The 22,053-nt window shown below is 35.5% G+C and overlaps 2 protein-coding genes across 3 annotated transcripts; both read left to right on the top strand.

Moving 5' to 3' along the window:
* Nucleotides 1-1,250: 1,250 nt before the first annotated feature.
* On the top strand, nucleotides 1,251-5,126 carry LOC137725298 (26S proteasome non-ATPase regulatory subunit 4 homolog). 2 transcript variants are annotated; one of them, XM_068463940.1, is made up of 10 exons: nucleotides 1,251-1,500; nucleotides 1,597-1,710; nucleotides 1,801-1,906; nucleotides 2,371-2,485; nucleotides 2,568-2,777; nucleotides 3,185-3,497; nucleotides 3,658-3,781; nucleotides 4,365-4,468; nucleotides 4,553-4,621; nucleotides 4,829-5,126. In XM_068463940.1, exons 1-10 carry the CDS (start codon nucleotides 1,489-1,491, stop codon nucleotides 4,865-4,867), a joined length of 1,206 nt encoding a protein of 401 aa, XP_068320041.1. In that variant the 5' UTR covers nucleotides 1,251-1,488; the 3' UTR covers nucleotides 4,868-5,126. The 2 variants fall into 2 exon arrangements, with proteins under 2 accessions (XP_068320041.1, XP_068320042.1); XM_068463941.1 differs by having other exon boundaries at nucleotides 1,256-1,500; nucleotides 4,832-5,126.
* A 2,953-nt stretch (nucleotides 5,127-8,079) lies between these two features.
* On the top strand, nucleotides 8,080-9,645 carry LOC137726270 (actin-depolymerizing factor 5-like). The gene is made up of 3 exons (XM_068465171.1): nucleotides 8,080-8,193; nucleotides 8,345-8,604; nucleotides 9,225-9,645. Exons 1-3 carry the CDS (start codon nucleotides 8,173-8,175, stop codon nucleotides 9,373-9,375), a joined length of 432 nt encoding a protein of 143 aa, XP_068321272.1. The 5' UTR covers nucleotides 8,080-8,172; the 3' UTR covers nucleotides 9,376-9,645.
* The last annotated feature ends 12,408 nt before the right edge of the window (nucleotides 9,646-22,053 follow it).

The following is a 22,053-nucleotide window of genomic DNA, read 5'->3' as shown; positions in this document are numbered from 1 at the left end:
TTGTGAAACATGATGGTCTTCATGTTGTCATTCTACTTTTATATGTAGATGACATTATACTTACAAGCTTTAGTTCTACTCAAGTTCAAGAGGTGGTCACTAACCTTGGGACATTGTTTGATCTTAAAGACATGGGACAACTCACTTATTTTCTTGGTCTTCATATTCAATATAAGGAGAATGGTGATTTGTGTGTCAATCAAACTAAATATGCTAAGGAGTTGCTTATCAAGGCTGGCATGAAACATTGTAAACCTTCTCCTACACACTCCAAACCTCATACACAACTCCTCATTTCAGAAGGTACACCTCTTTTAGATCCTACTCTATATTGAAGCCTTGTCGGAGCTTTGCAATATCTTACCTTTGCTCGACTTGATATAGCTCATGTTGTTGGTGTTGTTTGCCAATTTATGCATCAACCACTGACTCTCATTATTACTTGGTTAAAAGAATACTGTGATATATCCAGGGCGCATTACAATGTGATTTAACATACAAGTCAACCATTGATCACACCATTTCAGCTTTTTCTGATTACGACTGGGCGGCTGATATCAATACTCGTAAGTCCATTACTAGATTTGTGGTTTATTTGGGATCCAATCCTATGTCATGGCAGTCTAAAAAGCAGCCTTCTATTTCTAGAAGTTCAACTGAGGCAGAATACAAAGCCTTAGCTCATTGTGCAGCTGATGTTTGGTGGATTCAGTCATTACTAAAGGACTTAAATGTGTTTCTGCCTTCTCCTCCCATTTTACATTGTGACAACCTTTATGCGTTAGCATTAACTTCGAATCTGGTGTATCACTCTCGTATCAAACATCTTGATACAGACTATCACTTTGTGCGAGAGAAGGTTCAAAAAGGTGATCTGGTTGTTCAGTACATTCCTACCAAGGAGCAGGTTGCAGACATATTCACTAAGGGTCTTCACATCCCTTCCTTTATTCATCACTGTTACAATCTTAACCTTGGGAGTCCTGGTTAAGATTGAGGGGGGCTAATAACTGTAAAGATCAAAAGGTAGTTAAGATGCCATGTGGCAAGTTTGTAATGGATAAGATGAATGTATAGTTGCTTAATAGTTAAGCAAGGCAGTTACTAAATAGAGTAGACTATAAATAGTAGAAAAATCTTCTCTTGTAAGATTGAGTGACAGAAATAAGAAAACATTCATTTGAGTCTCTCTCTCTACATTTCTCTCTCTTCTTCATCTACTAAAACCTAGATTTCCTTTCTTTTAATAGATAAACCATTACTACAATTTTCTCGTAATGCCAATACGAATAAAATAATAAATAGAGAAATGGGGGTTGTGTTTATAATATTGAAAAAGTTAACCGGAAAGTAACGCAAAATATAATATACAGATACAATTGGGAATTTTCAGAATTACACATTTTAGACAAACACAGCGGAGAGTTGGAGACCCTCTTTTGAAGTTTTGGGTTGTGAAGCCCAAGAAGTTCAACAATCTCTGTAACCATGGTTCTCGAGGTCAGCCCTCTTCTTCCTCTTCTTCCGAAGTTTCAATTTTTTAGGGTTTCGCATACAAATTTCTGATGATTATGCTTAAATTTGACGAATACTCAGGCGACTATGATCTGCGTCGACAATTCCGAATGGATGCGAAACGGCGATTACTCTCCCTCCCGATTGCAGGCTCAAGCTGACGCCATTAATCTCATCTGTGGTGCCAAAACCCAGGTTTTATTTCTATTTTTAATCAAGTTTTTCTCTTTAACAACTTGTAAAACCACTTCAATTTTTTAAAAATGGTGTTTGTAAACTGGGCAGGCTAATCCGGAGAATACAGTTGGGGTATTGACAATGGCGGGCAAAGGGGTTCGGGTTTTGGCTACTCCAACCTCTGATCTTGGCAGGATTTTGGCTTGCATGCATGGTATAGTTTCTTAATTCATAACTAATTTGCTAGTTTGGTCCAGTTTAAATTCGAAAACTTTATATGTTTAGCTTACTTGTAGAGTTAAATAGCTGATCAATTTTATCAAGGAAACTGTTGGAATGGTTTTGTTGAATATGAATGATCATACTCTAAGAGGGACATTATAATCCAGAGCTGTAACTTGAATTTTGGAGTGAAACTCGAGAAAGCTTTAGTACTAGATATTATCGTGTATGAATGTGAGACTGGATCTTACTATCCACAGAATAAGTAATAAGAGATGGTGAGGCCGTTTTAAGTGTGATTTGTGTTCTTTTGCGTGCTGGATTTTGTCTAAGTTTTAGTTTGTTAGGTACCTTATTATCTCTTCATTGTGGAAATCGTTCCATCGTGATGCCCGTCAAATTACCCCTTTTTTAGTTTGGTTAATTCTTTGCGGTTCTCTAATTCCTATTGTATAGGTCTGGAGATGGGAGGTGAGATGAACATAGCAGCTGCAATCCAGGTAGCTCAGCTGGCTCTTAAGCATCGTCAAAACAAAAATCAACAACAGCGGATTATTGTTTTTGCTGGAAGGTATATAGTGCTAACTTCTAACTTTTCCTTTCTGTTTTGCTTCTTTTGTGTTGTTGACATCAACCTCTTATTCTGTGTTCAGTCCTGTTAAATTTGAAAAGAAGTTGTTGGAATCGATAGGGAAGAAATTGAAAAAGAACAGTGTTGCTCTTGACATTGTTGATTTTGGTGAAGAGGATGATGGGAAGCCAGAGAAGCTGGAGGCCCTTCTGTCTGCTGTTAATAATAATGAAAGCAGTCATATAGTACACATCCCTCCTGGTCCAAATGCTCTCTCGGATGTTCTTATAAGGTGTGTGTTTATTATTTTTTCTCTTGTCTGTTTGTATATCATCTTGTAATGCCAATTATAAAATTATTTGTTGATGGAACTAATTGCAATATAGGTTTAGATTCATGCTATTGTTTATAAGAACAATGCATGTTATACAAAGAAAGAATGGAGAAGTGAGAAGAGTAGGTATTCTGTTAAAAGGAGAAGTTGTGCAAGAACATGTATATAAGCTCAAAGTATTACTTATTGAATTACTTCTTAGAAAATCAATAGGCGTAAGTTTCTACTTTTCTTTCTATCTTCACACATGTTCTATGTGTCACTTGGCTGGAATTGTTGTTGGATAACCTAGTGAACACGTTACAGCACAGCGTATAATTATATTATGCCTCCCGTGATATGAAGTTTTTCTTATTTAATGGCAGTACACCTGTATTTACTGGTGACGGAGAAGGAGGAAGTGGTTTTGCAGTGGCGGCGGCAGCAGCAACTGCTGCTGCTATTGGTGGCTCTGGGTATGACTTTGGAGTTGATCCCAACATTGATCCTGAGCTTGCTCTCGCCCTTAGAGTTTCTATGGAAGAGGAAAGGGCTAGGCAAGAAGCTGCTGCCAAAAGAGCTGCTGAAGAAGCTGGTGGGAAAGGAGGGGAACCGTCATCCAAATCAGAAGATATAACCATGACAGATCAAGCTAATGTTTCTTCTCCCCATGAGGATAAGAAACATACTGATAATATGGTTGGTTTCAGTTCCTCCTTTGATTTTTTTTTGTTATGTTTGCTTGCATGATCTTGTATGGTTCTTAAAGTCTATATTGTTGTCTTTTCTGTCGTCATTTTTTATCGTTCAAAGAACTGTTATAATTTGAATTGTCCTTGGCTCATGATATGTGTGATAGGTTGATGAGAATGACTTGCTGAAGGAGGCTCTTGCAATGTCAATGAACGTCACTGGAACTGGTCATTCAGCAGGTGATACTGAGATGTCCGAAGCAACTAGTGCGGATCAGGAGTTGGCATTAGGTGTGTTCTTTTGTTTCTTACATTTTATATTGTTAGTTTTGTGTGGTAACTTGAGCTTCTTTTACTTTTTTGCTTGTGGAGATCTGTTTACAGGATGCCTCTGTTCCGTTCCATGCACACTCGTTTAACACGAGATATATCCTCTTACAAACTTCAATTTGTACAAGTATTCTTGTATGATTCTTGGATCGCATTCATTTTAATAGATTCTAGCTATCTCTATAGTCATTTGACTTTAAAGAAGTAAGCATTACCTCCAGAAGAATAAGACATTCCTTAGTGGTCTACTTGCTTTATGTAATTCACTGTCAGCTGTTGTGACTAGTGGTATGGTTTTCTTAATTCCAAATCTATGAATTATGGATTCACGCCAATTCATACCCGTAGCTGCCCTGAGAACATGAATCATTTACTAGTTTGGTGTAGTTGGGCGTCAAAATGTGAAACACCTATCATGTGACCTTTTTTGGTTCTTCCTTTTACCTTTTGTCTATGTAATTAATGTGGCCTTTAATTTGAAAATCTTAACTTTGACAAAGTGATATTTGTTTCGGCTTGCTTATTATATCTTTGCTGCATGCAGCTCTTCAAATGTCGATGCAGGAAAGTGCAGGGGAGCCATCCTCCCAGACCGATGCGAGCAAGGTGTTGGAGGATCAGTCTTTTATATCATCTATCCTTGAATCTGTATGTGTAACAGAACCTAACTCTTTTACTATATATAGCTATTTTTTCTGTTGCTTCTTTTCTGATATGTTATTTTTCTTACAGCTTCCAGGAGTTGACCCCAACGATCCTTCAGTGAAAGATCTTCTTGCATCTCTGAAGAATCAGTCTGAGGTGTGTTCACAAACCTTCTACATAAACTTCTTGCATGAATGGTTATGATCCTGAATTTTCTGTCACAAAATTCGTCTTTTGATTTGGTGTTAATATCTGTTCTTGTAAGTTTCTAGATGTAAGTTTTTGTTTCTTCCAAAACGAAAAGTTTCTAGAATTTACTTTCAACAACTAAATAGTTTCTCTTCTATGTAATTGCTGTCCCAGCAGAAGGACAAAGAAGAACCATCGAATGAGGACAAATGAAGATTGTGACTAGAACGACTTCTGTATCTTGAAAGTAAGCATTCAGATTCTGAGGGAGGCTTCTTTAAATTGTGGGAGGATGATACAAGAAGTTTAGGGTTTTAGTGATTATACTTTAATCAAATTATTCTGCATTTATATTCATGTTGAGCAGAACTTAAGCAATGGGATGAACTCTTCCAAACTTCTTGACATCATTTACAGTTGTTTTATTGGACAAAAAAGAAGGATAAGAACAGAGAGATTTCCAGATTCCATATGTTTACTGTGTTTTAATAGTCTGCAATACGCTGGTAGTGGTTAACAAGTGGTCAGCTGTTTTTCGATAAAATTTGCTCTATCATACAACAGCTCATGGAAACTGACGTTTTCTTACTGGCTGCTAATAGAATGACTACTTGTTAGATTTAGATGCCTTTTTGTTAAGATTCACCAATCTAAAAGCTTTGAATCTCATCCGTGTGGATTTGAATTTCGGGTTCTTATGGTCTATGCAATGTCTTTCGGAGGCCTTCCAAGAAATTTCATATGCATTGAGGCCAGCATTTGGTAGCAGCGGTAAATTTTTGTCTAGCTTCTCAAAGGAAATGTCTTTTGACATTTTTGTGTAGCCTTGTACTATTTATTTGCTGTTCAGCTAGTTTTGCTCGAAAATTGCACGGGAAATATGGATAATAGAACAGGTTACAAACTTTTATCCAAATACAGAAATAACGGTATATTATGGATTACGATAAACTATATAGAAACCACGGTTTAGTGCGTCTGTATCAGTGTCTGGATAGTTTTGCTTTTTATTAAATGTTTGTAATCAGTTTTATTTGTGCATATTTTCCGAATCAAATTTTCCTAGTTTTCTTTTTTGAGAGAGGTTATATATAATTGCTTGAAAACTGCAAGTCTTGTTATGTAGGCCATTATGCCTCCTCATCAATGTGAACCACCAAGTACCTCCACAAGAAAGAAGCTAAAATCTGTTGGGTGGCATCAAATCCAGGTCATATTGTTCATGTCAAAACCATGCCTTGACCATAGATTTTGAGGCCTATAAACTCAGATTTGAACAAATAAATGAACCACACCCACAAGTTGTGGCGTTGATCGAGCTTTCTAGGGGTTAGGGTAAAAGAGAAGTATGTTACCTTCGAATTTGTAATCTGTTTCAACTTTGTAAGGAGAAGTACCACCGAACTACCATCTCTTCCAACATTGGAAAGAGAAGTATCGCCGGATAGACTAAGACCTATTTCAACATTGTAAAGAGAAGTATCAATAGATTGTAACTCGATTTGTAACATGAACCGCTATTAAGTACTTCCATTAGAAAGAAGCCATAGATTTGTCGGGTGGTCTCCCTCAGTTGAAAGGGCATGTTTTCCCATACACACATCCATGCATGTACTCAGCAGTTGTATGCAAAATTTCATGGATTCTAGTGCTTGTATATTCTACCTTTCCACCCCCACACCCCCAATCAGATGGGTCATGTTTATCACCAATATTTGGTGACCATTATTTTATGGGATGAATGTTGGCTTGCTGCTTCTCTCTTCTACCACTTTTCACAGACAAATCTGTGGAAGAACTCAAAACCCTAAAATAATTATGAATATAAAAAACAAGAAGAACTACACAAAACAAGTTGGCAAGTTTTGTGTTTTCTTACTAATCAGAATATGCAATTGTTCTTCCATAGTACGTACTATTTAGTGGTATGAAAAATCAACAGTTTCGATCTTATATATAGGGATGTAATGAGTCTTGCAATGATTAGAACTTACATAAAACTTGTACCACTGAGTAAGACGTAGCATTTTAACTAGACCCCATATTCTATTCTTTCTTTCTTTTTATCTGTAGTCACCCCGAACCCCTGTTTTTCTGCACAAGGGTGATGAGTTGAATTCTTTCTTCAGTTTTCTCCTTCGCTTGCACGCAAAGATTCATTGAAGCACACAACGATATGAATAGTGTGATGGGAGATTGGGATGTGGGTGTGTGATCCCAGATGGGACCAGCATACCATCTGTATTCGTTCTAGTTTAGGGAAACTTGTACAGATTGACCAACTTGTGTATAGGTCACTATGGTATTCCGTATTGATCGATTCATCTGATGCGTAGCTTTTTGATTTGAGTTTTAACCTGCAAAGAGTTTGAAGTTAAAGTGATTAAGAGTATTTATCTATGCATCAAAAGTTTTATATTGAATATCCACCCCATATATTCTCATCAAAAGGTTGTCAAATAACGGTTTAAATAGCAGTATGAAAACCTTCAATAGTGACCCTCTTGGTGTGGATGTACATAAAGGTTACAAAACACCACCCTTGAATGTATTACGATGGGAAAATGAAAATTTTCTGACGTCAATCCTAACCATCAGATTACCACTTAGTATTACGACCTCATAGAAAATTCGCTCCTTGGCAATGACCTATTAGCAACTATGAATGAACATGGATACGAGCTGGTCAATAACAAGAAGAAGAAACAACTTGGATAACTAGGTCAAGTACGATTTAGTATAAGAATAAACGTCTTCAAATAGACATATATTAAAACTTGAAAAAAAATGGGAAGACGTTGAGCCTCATATACAATTTAGTCACCTTAACATGTACTAATTTTCTAGAGAGATTGTCTACTTGAACTATATTTTGTAAGTCACATTATGTAAAGATTGATGGTTAAGATTTTATATATATATATATATTTTTTTTAAATATAATCTAAAAACTTGATTTCTCTAGCATTTTTTTTTTTCTGTCTCGTTTCAATTTGATCGAATGACATCTTATGGATGGCACAAATCGATGCTCTACTAAACTCAGCTGGAAGGGGCGACAAGACCCCGAGTGTCACCAACGCAACGACAAACTAAATCTACTGACTAAGAGGGGCAACATGGTCATTAAAAAAAAAAAGTTTTAACGAAAAGTCCACGGTACTGTTCACTTTAACGAAAAATCACATTTTTACACTAAAAAGTCAATACTGGTACTATTCACTTTACCATTTATTTTGTCTTTATCATTCAAATTCAAAATTTTCAAACTCTTTCATTAGTTTTCCTTTAAAGAAAAAAAAAAAAAAAAAGATAATGAACGGTATTCAGTACAGTACAGATCTAAGCATGGATAAAGTTGTAATATCACCCAACATTAAAGGGCATTTCAGCAATCCTATCTTTTTATAAAGAGGAAGGCAAAGCAACACTTTGAGGACTCAGCCTTCAGAATCTCAGCACAGCAGAGAGCACAAGCAAAAGCAAAAGCAAAAATCCCCTTTCAAATTTCAGCAACCATGGCAATGGCTTTCAAGATGGTATATTTGTCAATTCCGTTCTTTCAATCCAATCGATTCATGCGCTTGCGAGTAATTTTTATTTTTATGTTTATGTTTATGTTTACTTGAATTGATTCGCGCGCTTGCGAGTAACATTTATCTTATTTATTTATTCGTTTGAGGAGAAAAGGCCACAACTGGGATGTGGGTGACCGATGAATGCAAGAACTCATTCATGGAGATGAAATGGAAGAAGGTTCACAGATACATTGTTTTCAAGATCGATGAGGAATCGAGGCTGGTGACCGTTGATAAAGTTGGTGGGCCAGGGGAAAACTATGATGATCTGGCAGCCTCCTTGCCCAAAGATGATTGCAGATATGCAGTCTTTGATTTTGATTTTGTCACTGTTGATAACTGCAGGAAGAGCAAACTCTTCTTCATTGCTTGGTCAGTCATTAATCACTTCTTTCTCATTTCTTTAATTTTCCATTTTTGATTCAGAATTAAGATTAAGATGTTGCTAATTAATCATGATAATCGTGGGAATTTTGTATTAATTGGGGTGACATTTTTGGTTAGTAGGAATATTTGTGACTTGTTTGGAATACCCAATTTTGGTGCACCATCATTCATCATGGTCCATTGGTACATGGTTTTCTTTTCCAATGGGTTTTCCGCACCTAATTTTGGATTTATAAAATATCCTCTGCTTACTTGTCACATTAGAAAAAATAGCGACATTTAATCTTTAGAGAAAGTCTGAGTTCAAATCTCAAGAATGACAATTGTTAATAAAAAATAAAACTATACCATGTTTTTTGAAGGGTGGTGATTTTCACGCCCGTTTTCTCGTCTGCACTTCTCCCTTTGTTTATGCCTATTGATTGTCATTTGATTCATTCAATCTAAGGCGAAAAAGACAAGGGAAGAGTCCATGCGACAAACAAGAGTGCGGAATTCACTTCTTGTTTAATCGCTTCCCTATTTTATATTCACATAAGCCACATTTTGTTTAACAAGTAATAGGAGAATCTGGAGGTGATGTGAATTTTTGGGATTTTTTACAGGTCACCAAGTGAATCAAGGATTAGGGCCAAAATACTATATGCAACCTCCAAAGCTGGGCTGAGGAGAGTTTTAGATGGCATCAGCTATGAACTTCAGGCGACCGATCCGACCGAGATGGGGATGGATGTGATCAAGGACAGGGCTAAATAATTGTGATTAGAGAAACTTAATCATGTTCTGGAATCCTACTTTAAATTAATAACTCCAGCCACATGGGTTTTTTAGACCTGTTAAACGGGTCATGTTTGTTGTTTTCGTGTCACACATGTTATGTTAATGGATCGTGTCATGTCAAATCTGTTATCTTAACGGGTTCTTAACAGGTGACCTGATAACGATCTGACTCATTAACAGGTCGTATCATTTCGTGTCGAGTTAATAGGTCATGTCTAGACCTTGCAAATAGGTTATGTTCGTATCGTGTTTGTGTCATATTTGTTGATAATGGGTGAGCTAGTAATGATCCAACTTGTTAACGGATTGACCTAAAATCTGTTATTTTCGTGTCGTTTCGTGTTGAATTAACGGGTCGTGCAAGAAATTACGATGTCTAGTTTTTTTTCTTCTTTCTTCCTGGTGGAATCTTTATTGTTCACCTTCTCTTAATAATATTTTTGGCACTAATGTAAGTTAATCCTCTAATTTGTAATAATAATTGTATGCTAATTAACGAGGAAAGTTACCCCAACTTTCTCTTCATGTAAACTTTCAAATGAATGAACGTGCCTCTCTGAGTGTGTTGATATATTTGACTTTTGGCAAAAATGACCTTTCGCTTTGAAAGAAGGTGGTGGTATTGGTAGGTCAAACTGTCCTTTCGCTTTGTTCTTTTTTTTTTATTTTTTTTTTCTGTATTTATTTTAAGAAGAAAATTGTTGCAAATGGTTGTCAATTTTCTTTTTTTTAATATTCAAATTAAGTTACTTTCATTAACTAAAAAGACTAATAAAAAGAATAGAGACCCTAAAAAAACCAACTTTAGAAAATATAAAAAGCCCAAAAAGGAGCCAGCTCATAACAAAAAAAACTCATAAATTTGGAGAGTAAAACAGCAGCCACCACCAAGTCATTTGTGCCTCCATCACATGACACCATCAAGAGAATGAACCAACGAAACAATTGGATCAACAAAAAATGGAGGTGAGTAAGCCACTCGCGCATTGGGTGTTTTCATAATCCTATCAAATATTGCTAGAAGTACTTTAAAAATCACCCAAGATCAAAGTGCACCGCCAAGGAGAGACACCCAACAGGTTGAGTAGCGAAGGTTGATGGTTTAAGACTCAGTGACATGAAACAACAATTGAGTAGGAGAGCGAAGTGAAAGCCCAGAGAGAAGCTCGTAAAATTGAGACAAAAGCTCAGACAATGGCACCAAAACAAGGGCTGAAGCTAATAATGAGAGAGATAATCTTAGGTTTTGGTCTTTCCGCGAGAGAGAGTTGAGTTGATCCACATAAGATGTGAGTTAGTAGGGGCATTTGTCAATTTTCATTGTTATTATCTAAATGTGAGTTAGCAGGGGCATTGTCAATTTTCATTGTTTTTAATCACTTTTGCAGACAATAGGTTGGCCACAGTATTTACTAATGAGTCGACTCGCACTTTATTGAATTGATGATCGATGGGTAAGTCTAAACTTATCCAAAATGACAACGAGAAAATTTATGTGCGATCCAATGTACTTTCTTGTGTATCAAATACTCATGGACAAAAGTTGAAAAATGTTAGATTGTTTTTCATGGATAAGGGTTTTTTCTTCTTCTTAATATACTTTAATGTAAATAATAATAATAATAATAATAATAATAATGTAAGACAAGATTATGATAAAAACAAAGAGAGGTATGTAAAAAATTAAAAAAGAACCGTAAAAATTAGTTCCCTTATAAAAGTATAGTGGTTACAAGTAAAGAGCTCAAATTTCATTTCGTCATTCAGGGGAGATGAAGGATAGGCAGCTTTCTACTCCTCATATATTATCACCAACTTAAACATTTATTTCAAATATAGATTTGGGTCCTATGGACGCATTCAAGTAAAAAGTTTTATCTCAAAATACGTCTGTGCAATTTAGAGTTCCCACTAAATATACATCAGTTAGACGATCACTTTTCCGACATGGGACGATTGTATTTGATCCACAATTCCTAAAAGGACGAAGCAAAAAGAAGTTGGGCATTGATGATTTGATGTCATGTATTGCCATCTTCTTGTTAACTTTATCTTGTGAAACTCTTGTTAGTTGTTACCACCCTCCTGTGTTTGTTATAATGTCAATAATTTCTTTGGGCGTTGATCGATTGATTTACTACATTTTGCATTATATCTTTGGGCTGTTGCAACCACCAGAATCACACCACAATTATTTGAGTGGCATGCCTTGTTCCAACCGCTAACAAGCCAATCATGACCATCATTTTTTTTTAATATTTAAGCTGCGGAGGTAAATCTTTCAATTATAATTTAATAAAATATATCATTCGACAAAAAAAAATCATAACCTTCTACATGAAATTAGGATACTAGCTTCCAAATTTTTATGTAATTACTCATTTGGTTTCTTTTTTCCTGTACGTTTTTATGGAAATTATTGGTTTGGTATGAGGATAATTATGCATTGGGGCCTAGTTCTTGCAAAAAGAAAACTGTATTAGATCTTATCAAATAAGGAACTGTGATATTACTATTATAAGTTATGCTAAGAGAAAGAAAAAATGCATTTACCCATAAAACAATGAGGTGAAGATGGAGATACTTTCCACCCGGCAATAACACTTGCACTTTGTTATTGAAAGATACTATAACAAATCAGAAAACTAATAAAAATGTCTTCAAATTTTTAAATTTTAACTAAAGCTGTAACTTTATTTAATAGTTAAAACAAAACGTCATATTAATAAATCCAATAAAATTGACCTGACTGCTAATTTTTTTCTATCTCTTGTTCATTTTCCACCTGCCCCACCGCTCACTCTTTCTTTCTCGAGTGCATTTTTGCTCATCATTATTTAGTGTGATATATGCTCACCATCTTATTTATCATCATTACATGAGTTTGAATTTTGAGATTTGTGCATATGTACTACACGAATCTCGAAATTCAAACACATCTAACAGTGATAAATATGATAGTAAATATACACCACATTAAATAGTGATGAGCAAAAATACTTCATTTTTTTCTCTTTCTCCTCTCTTTTCTCTCACCCTTCTTTCTTCTTTTACCCGGCCCCACTTCCTCTCTTTCTTTTATTGTCTTCTCTCCTCTCATCCACTTCTCTTTTCATTCCGCTCTCCCTTCTTCCACCTAGACCTATCCCACTTTCTCTCTTTATATGTGTGTGTAAATTATTATATTTTTACCACCTCATCTTTAAATTCTATAACAATCTCATATCTCATTTTTTTTAAACAATGAAATTTTATACATTAATTTACAAATTCATTGTAATGTCAGACATTCGTCTTTTTTTCTGTTAATTTTTATATCAAATGTTGACTTAGCATGCGCATGACCCACTTACTCGCCCAACTGGAACTCCAAATTGACTTTATTAAACATGTAGATCCTCCCATTGATTAACATGTGGAATTGAGAACAAACTGAAAGAAGAAAGAAAAAAAAAGAATTTTAACGAAAAACTTCTGATACTGTTCACTTTAACGAAAAACCACATTTTTATACTAAAAAGTCAATCCTGATACTATTCACTTTACCATTTATTTTGTCCTTATAATTAAACTCAAATTTTTCAAACAATTTCATTAGTTTTCCTAAAAAAAAAAATTGAAAAATTGCTCAACGAAAATTAGGCTAAACGTTGTGGCATAGTGCTGCCGTGGTGTGTGTTCACAGTGAAAAAAAACCACCCACCAATCATAAACGATCTCAAACAGCATAATGAAGTAACAAAAACAAAAATCCTTAATCCATCAAACAAAGCAAAAACAAAACCAATTTCACAGCTTTACTAAAAAATCAGAAACCCCAACAAGCTAAAATCCCTAATTTTTCAAATTTCTACATTATTGATCGTGACCCCAACCACAACAACCCCATGGGTTTGCTCCGACTACGACGATCAGGGCAACGGTGTGTGCAAGATGACTACAAGTCATCGATCTCGCTAGAAAACAATGAGCGCTTCAGGCGCGACTGAGGGAGGCAGAATAATCGAAGAAGACGATGCCTCGAAATGGCATTGTTGTTATCTTCAGTTGTTAAATCAACACTGCTGAAGGTGGGACCAACGACGTCGAAAGACGTGTGGGCTTGCGAGCTCCAGTCAATTCAGAGCGGCGGGATGAAGGTTGTGACCAAATTTGGAGAATAAGGGGTCAAGAGATCTCCCTGGTGGGAGAAAGAGTGTTTTTTTCCATTAATTTTTTTAGAAAAAAAAATTCTTAATTTATTAATATTTAATTAATATTTCAATCCACTTAGGAGAAAGTGTGAGTACCTCGCCTGCCACGTTAGCATTTAAAAGAAATTTTGACAGAAAATTTGACGGAGGTCTGACACTGCAACGAATTAGTAAGTAGATGTTTTAAAGACAAGATATGAGATTGTTATGCGATCCAAAGTTGAGGTGGTAAAACGTAATTTACCCTATTTATGTAAAAATATCTTATAAGATTAGAACTTATTTTGTCAAATTTTAAAAGATTAGATTGAAATTATTATCAATTGTAATTGTCTAAAAAAAACACATTGATATACAACGGAGATTTTTTTTTTTTTTAAAGTATAATGTTATAAATTATTTGTATAGAAATAGTGTTACACTCTCTTAAAATAGTGTCACTATCTAGAAGCGGTGACCACTATTTCTAGAAGTAGAGACATCGTTTCTAGAAATACTGTCATTGTTTTTAGGAATGGTGGCTTCGTTTATAGAAATTATGGCACCGGTTCTAGAAATAGTGTCATTGTTTTTAAGAATGGTGTCACCATTTCTAGAAATAGTACAACTGTTCCTAAAAATAGTGTCACCATTTCTAAAAAAACTAAAAAAGTTGAGTAATGTTATAAATAGGCAAAAGTTAGAGACATAACCTTTGCTAAAGACATGAGCAAAGTGTTTCCAAAAAAAAAAAAAGACATGAGCAAAGTAGTGCAAAATATCACACTATAACTATAACACAAAAGGATGACAGATAAAGAGAGGGAGAGATACTGATATTTTTTTTTTATTCTTTCTTTCACAGTGTGTTTTGGTAGCACACGAAGTGTTCTATTTATAGAGCAACTCCTGTAATAACAACCATCCAAATACAATGATGACACTTTTGAAAGTATCAAATACTATTCCCAAGTCTTTATTCCTTTGAGTGGGCATTCACCCACTAATTCTAAAACACTCCCCCTTGGATGCCCACATATCAATATCAGTTGCCTCGTTAAAACCTTACTCAGAAAAACCCAGTGGGAAAAAACCATAGCAAAGTAAAAAGAGTACAACTTTACCTGAATTGTTAATATAGTGTTATGTATGCTTATGTTGCCTCGTTCAACCTTGATAGGAAAAATCCAGTGGGAAAAATCATAAATGAAGGAAAAAGAGTACAACATGCATGTATCATGGATGCTCCCCCTGATATGTATCTCCCCCTGATTCCGCATTCTTTAAATTTAGTTGATTGGTAAGTCAACATAATCTGATACTCTGCACTAGCTTCTGAAGCGTGCACTTTGGTAGAGATTGGGTGAACAGGTCTACCAAATTTTCATTGGAACAGATTTGTCTAACTTCAGTAACTTTAGCCTTTTGAAGCTCATGTGCACTGAAATTTTTTGGAGATATGTGTTTAGTCTTATCACTCTTGATGAATCATTCCTTCATTTAGGCAACACAGGTTGCATTATCTTCATGAATGACAGTTGGATTGTTTGTCTTCAAAGGTAGACCACATGAATCCCAGATATGATGGATCATTGATCTTAACCAAGAACATTCACGACTTGCTTCATGTAAAGCAAGTATTTCCGAGTGATTGGAAGATGTAGCAACTAATGTTTGCTTTGTTGAGTGCCATGAGATTGCTGTATCTCCATTAGTGAACACATATCCAATTTGTGAGCGTGCTTTATGCGGATGAGAGAGAAAACCAGCATTTGCGTATCTAATAAGGATCTAGTCATTTGTGGATTTCTCAGAGTAAAAGAGACTCATATCTGTTATCCCACAAAAGTATCACAAAACATCTTTAACTCCTTTCCAATGACGAATTGTTGGAGCAGAGCTATATCTTGCTAACAAGTTAATTGAAAAGGCTATATCTGGTATAGTACATTGTGCTAAATATAATAAAGCACCTATTGCACTCAGATATGGTATTTCTGGACCAAGGACCATTTCATCATCTTCTTTTGAACAGAAATGATCTTTCTTAATGTCCAAAGAATGAACGACCATTGGTGTGTTGAGTGGATAAGCCTTGTCCATGCCAAATCGCTTTAGGATTTTTTCAATGTAAGCTAATTGGTGGACCAAAATTCCACTAGTACAATGCTCGATCTGCAAGGCGAGACAATATTTTGTTTTTCCAAGGTCTTTCATTTCAAAATCGTTTTTTAGATATTTAGCTGTTTTATTGAGCTCTTCAGGGGTTCCAACAAGGTTCATATCATCGACATATACTACCACTATAGCAAATCCATAATTGGATTTCTTAATGAACACACAAGGGCAAATGACATTGTTGGTATACCCTTTTTTGATCAAATACTCACTGAGACGATTATACCACATTTGTTCAAATTGTTTCAGCCCATACAATGCTTGCCTTAATTTGATTGAGAGTATACCTCGTGGTTTGTTAGTTGTTTCAGGTAACTTAAGTCCTTCTGGGACATTCATGTATATGTCAGTATCTAATTCTCCATATAGATACACAATGATGACATCCATAAGTCGTATGTCAAGTTTTTCTGAAACCACTAAATTTATTAAGTAACGGAACGTAATTGCGTCTATTACAGGAGAGTATGTCTCCTCATAATTAATTCCAAGTCTTTGTGAAAAGCCTTGTGCAACGAGTCGTGCTTTATATCTTGCAATCTCGTTTTTCTCATTGCGCTTTCTTGTGAATACCCATTTGTAACCCACGAGATTTACATCAGGCAGAGTTTGGACTACTAGTCCAAAACCACTTCGCCTTTCTAAGGAATTTAATTCTTCCTGGATTGCATCTTTCCACGTAGGCCAATCTTGTCTCTGTTTGCATTCATCAACAGAGTAGGGCTCAATATCATCATTTAATATGATTTCAGTGGCTACTGCGAATGCGAACATATTGTCGATGATTATTTCACTCTGATCGCATAATTCATTAGTACATGCATAATTTATGGAGATTTCTTTGCTTTCATGTACCTTTGTCTCTTCAGGAACATGTGTCTCATCAAGGACACTTTCTTTTTCTGAAATTACAGAATCATGAGTTGTAGATTTGTCATTCATTCTCTCTTCCTGAATGATTTCATTTGGATTCAGTTGTGCCCTCGTCTTTCTCTTTCGAAAGGCTAAATCTTTTGAACCTAGGGGTCTACCATACTTTAGGCGTGCACCAGATGATTTATTCACTGCTACTTTATGTTGTCAAATATGGACATCAATTCTTGCGAGTGCATTTGCAGCTGGTATATGAGATTTTGTCACTTTCATAGCATCATTGAATGCATCTGGCATTTGATTAGCAATACTTTGAAGATAAACGATCATTTTCACTTCATTTTCACATTGAGTGTTACGTGGATCAAAATGAGACAAGGTGGGCACAACCTATGTCAACTCATGCCCTTTTTTTGGAACAGTCTTTTCTCCCCCTAACGATAGGAAGACTGTCTCATCAAAGTGACAATCAGCAAAATGAGCTGTAAACATATCACATGCCTGAAGGAAGATTTGTGAAAAACAAGTTCATTTGAGCAACATCAACAACATGCAATTAACAATTAAAAGGCGGAATCATGTTTATATGCACTCAAAAACAAAACTTAACCCATGAACTTCAAAGCCTAGTAGATAGGTGAACCAAGAGTCAACTCAAAACAAAGTGAGTTGAGAAATCAATACCTTTGTAGATTCCTCTTTGCATAAGCAAAGGCTAATCACCCAAAGAGAGGGCCTTCATTCCTTGCATCTTAGATCCATGGATTTGGATGGATGAAAAGGTTTCTCCAAGTTCCCAAAATTGAGAACCTCTAATGATTCATCACCAAGGCATAATGAAGAAGAAATGAGTGACCTTGGAGGAGTTTGATTGCTAGATGATCCCTCCAAGGTGGCCGAAATTTTAGAGAGAAAAGAGAGCTTGTATTCTCATCCTTTCCCCAAAAAATAACCCTTAATGAATTTTAGGCTATAAAGTCCTTTATATAGTCCCTTCAAATAAGTGACCTAATGGACCAAATGCCCTATTCTTCTAACATGGCCGGCCATAGGGTTTATTGGGCTTTCAAGCCCTTTGTTTATTCAAGTTGTCATACAACTTGAGTTAATGGGCTTGACATTCAAATCCCATTGGGCCTTGCGGCCAAAAACTAACCCGAGGTCTTTAACGAACTTATTCGTTTGATTAATTAACATATTAATTAATCCTAGTCTTAGATAAATAATTAAACCATTTAATTATTCTTACTTATCTCCGTTGTTTCTTCAAACTCTACCTTACTCGGTGAACGATCCATTAGGTTCCTTTTAGCGAGGCAGTGGGCGATTAAAACTCTTTCTAATCGATTGTGAATTGAAACTTACTTTCAATTCTCCCGTTAGTGATAATACACTTTTAGGGCTTCCACAAACCATGGTTGACGCCTAGCAGCATGTCATGGTTACCCAAGCTAATCAGAAGAGGTGGAGAACCTATTCAGTTTAGGATTACAAATGCAATACGGTCTTTCTCTAATACAATACTCTTGACCACATTGTTTGGTTTGATAGTTTATTCATGTCTACTATCCAATGTGAGTCTTGTGCTTATATGATTACCTTGAATGTGATTTGGAACGCATTCCAACATCTCATTCATACTCTGGCCAAAGATTCTAAATCATATCATAGAGTATTCTCCCTCAAACAGTTTGAAGGTTAGAGATCCCTTGTTGCGCATTCACTTGCCTCCATGGCTAAGTGGCTTAACCCCGACGATGCCGTGGACACCCTCCTGATGGAGTGACTTTGACATAATCAAAGATTAAGGACCTAACCACAAGACAGTTGTGATGCCTCAGGTCAAAGGACTACTTTGCATTATCCCAACCATGAGTTCTCATGTGACATGAATATGAGAACCCCTCGTTGATCGTGTTCAGTGAACTCATTCTCTATTGAGCACCTACATGCTTGTCTTGATGTCACACACACCAATGACTCGAGACTAGTCACTCTCCCTGAGAGAAGACATAGCACGTACTGATCTTAACGGACTGTCAATGCCCAATTGACAATCCTATGATCAGGAACGTTTAGGATGTGTCCACGAAAGAATGGTCTCATGAATCTAACTTCTTTAGATCGCATTCTTCCAATCACATATTCCTTGGACTTATCGTTTAAGCATATAACATTTATACGAGACGGCTCAAACAATAATGTTTGCCCTTAATATTAAACTAGATTAGTTTAACATGTGAAATGTCCATAAAGTATCATCATATGATTGGTTTTAGGGCACATTTCCAACAATCTCCCACTTGCACTAGAGCCAATCAGCTTAGTCATCAGTGATGATACCTCTTCTGTAGTCATTTCATAAATGGCTGAGTAGTAGGCCTAGACAATGGATATCTATATGTTATCCATAAAAGCAACCTTGAGAATAACGACGTCACCATTATACATGATTCTCAATCATGTGGTTCAGTCTCTCATTTGAGTTCGGACCTTGATGAGACCTTGATTCCCTGGCTTGAGCTATCGCCCCATTAGTGTCATACACTTTCTGGTTGGAACCGAATGGAAAGTTCATAAATGAACTTTCCCATCCAAACAACAATGTTGTAAGCTTCTATATGGCAATATATTTTGCATACATGATGGAACACATTAAAGTCATTACTTTTAACGTTTCCACCCAAATATCTCTTTAGTCATAATAAAGAGATGTCTCATTATCACTTCATTCATAATGAAGAGATATTCTATGATGGATTAGATTCATAATCTAACACATTTACGCTTCCATTACGTTACTCTAATTCTTCCTCATTCTTGAGGAATCCATCATTAGTATTTCTTAAATACCTAAGGATTCACTTGACAGTTGCCATGGTTCTGATCCTGGGCTTGCACTGATATCATCTTGTACCGTTCTAGGTACAACTTATATCAATGTTTTCATACAATATGAAATACATAAATCACCTTTCTGCGTATGCATAAAGGATTCTATTTATTTCTTTGGGAGTCAAAGGGTACATTCCCTTTGAGAAGAACAACTTCCTAGTCTCACTAGAATTGTCATTCTAATTGAAGTTTATCATCATATGAGAAACTTCCTAGCATCTCTTGTCTATTTTAGGGATTGATATAATCCAATTATATCTTGAAATCTATCATTATAGATTTCCATCCCATGTATATAGACTATGTCTCCCATATACATTCTATCATTATAGAATGTTTAAAGTCATAACTTTAACGATGAAGAATTCCTTTCATTTTCAAAATTAATATATATCATGTATATATATTCAAATTTAGGAATATGATTAACTCCCACTAATCTTTTGTAAACCTAGTAAACAAAAGATTCATTTACATCTTTATGAGAAATCAAACGATTTGATCCTTTTTCTCATAAGATGCTTATAGCTCCCACTAACTTGCTGAGATTCATGATGGATGGATCTGTACAACTTATATGTCTTGAGACGATTTATAAATCCTTCTCGACTACCTTGGAGCTTGTGGTGTAGGAACTAGGTTGTTATATTTGTTGATCATATCAAACAAATATTGCTTATTAGCACACAACCCCAAATCTTAACATGTTTAAGATTTGTCTTTCTTTCCAACTACATCTTATGGAGTTATGAAAATTTTGGAAGATCTTCTAATTGACAATCATATTGTTTTTAGAAGTATATATATATCCTATATATGGGTAATAGATAACATCCAACGAACTAAATTTTATTCAAGTTCGTTCTTCTCCTAGTGGAGAAATTCATTATCTTATGATGCCATTTTCCTTGATATCTTTCAAGGAAACTCATCTAAAGTGTTATCTTTCCTTGGATCAAATCCAAGGAGGTAAATACTTTAGACGTCTTACTCATCAACTTACATTTCTTGAATTCTTTGAAACCTTTTGCAAAGTATTCGGACTTGTGTTTATTCAAAATAAACTATAGTCCAACCGAGAGTGATCTTCGGTGAATGTCATACAATCATGAGTAGTATTATGTTGTGGACAAGTGCCACTAATATCTAAGTGAATTAACCTCAACAACTTTGTGATTCTTTCTTCTTTCCAAAAGAATAAAGATTCGAACATTTCGCCTCTATACAATTTTAACAAGAAGGTATTGGATCCGGATCTAACGATCCAAAGCATCCATCTATGACCAACTCGTAACTTATGTTTTAGAGGTATCACAACTCAGTTGGGATTAGTCACTACCTTGCAACCTTTTTGGGTTTTAAGCATCATCGTATTCTAAACAGTTAAACTACCACATCATCTCTACTATAGAGACAACCAATTAAATTACAATAATCTAATTATTGATTAATAAAGAACAATGTTTTGTCAAACAAAACATTCATCCATCTCTACTATAGTGACGGATTCAAGTTCCTTAAAATTGGAATGTAAAGACAATCTTTAGTATTTTCCAATTTCTTTGGTAGTTCATATGAGGAAGTAAGTACAATCCGCTTTCGCAGAGATCTATATTTTATTCACTTTCCGAATGTGAAGAACTTTCTCTTCTCTCATTAATCTTCTACTTTTTATTAGCACACTTTTACAACAATTGTAAAACATAGTTACTAATACAGAATCAAACATTCAAGTAGAAGAACCAACTGTTTTGAACTATTCAAGAACATTTTACAATACCTTCGAAAGGTGCGTTCTTGACACTTGCAAGACATTTCTTGCAAATACCCCTTCCAATGTCCATTCATAAAGAAAGTTTGTTCCCTTGGAGTTATTTTTGCTTTCTTCATTTGACTTCCCTTTTGACTACATTAGTCATGGTCCCTAAACTCCCACTATCTCTCTTGAAACTTATTTCAAATGTGTTATACACATCAAACGATTTGGAGAGCGTGCGGTTATTGTTCACTATATAGTTTACAATAAACTTAGTGAACCATTAGGATAGGGACACAAAGGTGAAGTCCTTGCCTAGTTTCCGTCTCGTTAAGTGGTTTAACACTTCAACACTCAATGATTCAAAATCATCATAAGTCCATATAAATGGACTATTTTTGTCAACCAACCATTATGTTCTAAACATAATAACAAACTTTCAAGAGTTGTTCAAGGAAACTCTCATTTCTTCATACAACAATTTGTAAGTGAAGAATCATGGCACATAAAGTGTCCATGCCTTTGTGCTTACTTCTCAAGTTCCTTGTTCGTGTAACAAAGAGACAAGCACTAGAGTTTGCACTGTCCTCTTCATGGTAGACTTATCTAACATGTTCTTCCATTGATACATTATCAATAGGAAGATTGTGAGGATGAGACTACTTAGGTACTTTTACAATCCATTCAAGACAATCTATGGGATTGTGGTACCAAGTTCGGAAACTAAAGCGTTCGGTTTTTCTTTGTCAAGTTTTGGATAGCGTTTGCAAATATATTGGT

Source organism: Pyrus communis, chromosome 2, assembly GCF_963583255.1.
Source record: "Pyrus communis chromosome 2, drPyrComm1.1, whole genome shotgun sequence".
Classification (NCBI taxonomy): Eukaryota; Viridiplantae; Streptophyta; class Magnoliopsida; order Rosales; family Rosaceae; genus Pyrus; species Pyrus communis.
This window is presented reverse-complemented; position numbering and strand designations above follow the sequence as displayed.

Coding starts and splice junctions, on each gene's coding strand:
- LOC137725298 (XM_068463940.1), top strand. Junction 1,711..1,800: donor TCTGTGGTGCCAAAACCCAG/GTTTTATTTCTA, acceptor TAAACTGGGCAG/GCTAATCCGGAGAATACAGT. Junction 1,907..2,370: donor GATTTTGGCTTGCATGCATG/GTATAGTTTCTT, acceptor CCTATTGTATAG/GTCTGGAGATGGGAGGTGAG.
- LOC137726270 (XM_068465171.1), top strand. CDS start 8,173: ATGGCAATGGCTTTCAAGATG. Junction 8,194..8,344: donor TGGCAATGGCTTTCAAGATG/GTATATTTGTCA, acceptor TGAGGAGAAAAG/GCCACAACTGGGATGTGGGT. Junction 8,605..9,224: donor AAACTCTTCTTCATTGCTTG/GTCAGTCATTAA, acceptor GATTTTTTACAG/GTCACCAAGTGAATCAAGGA.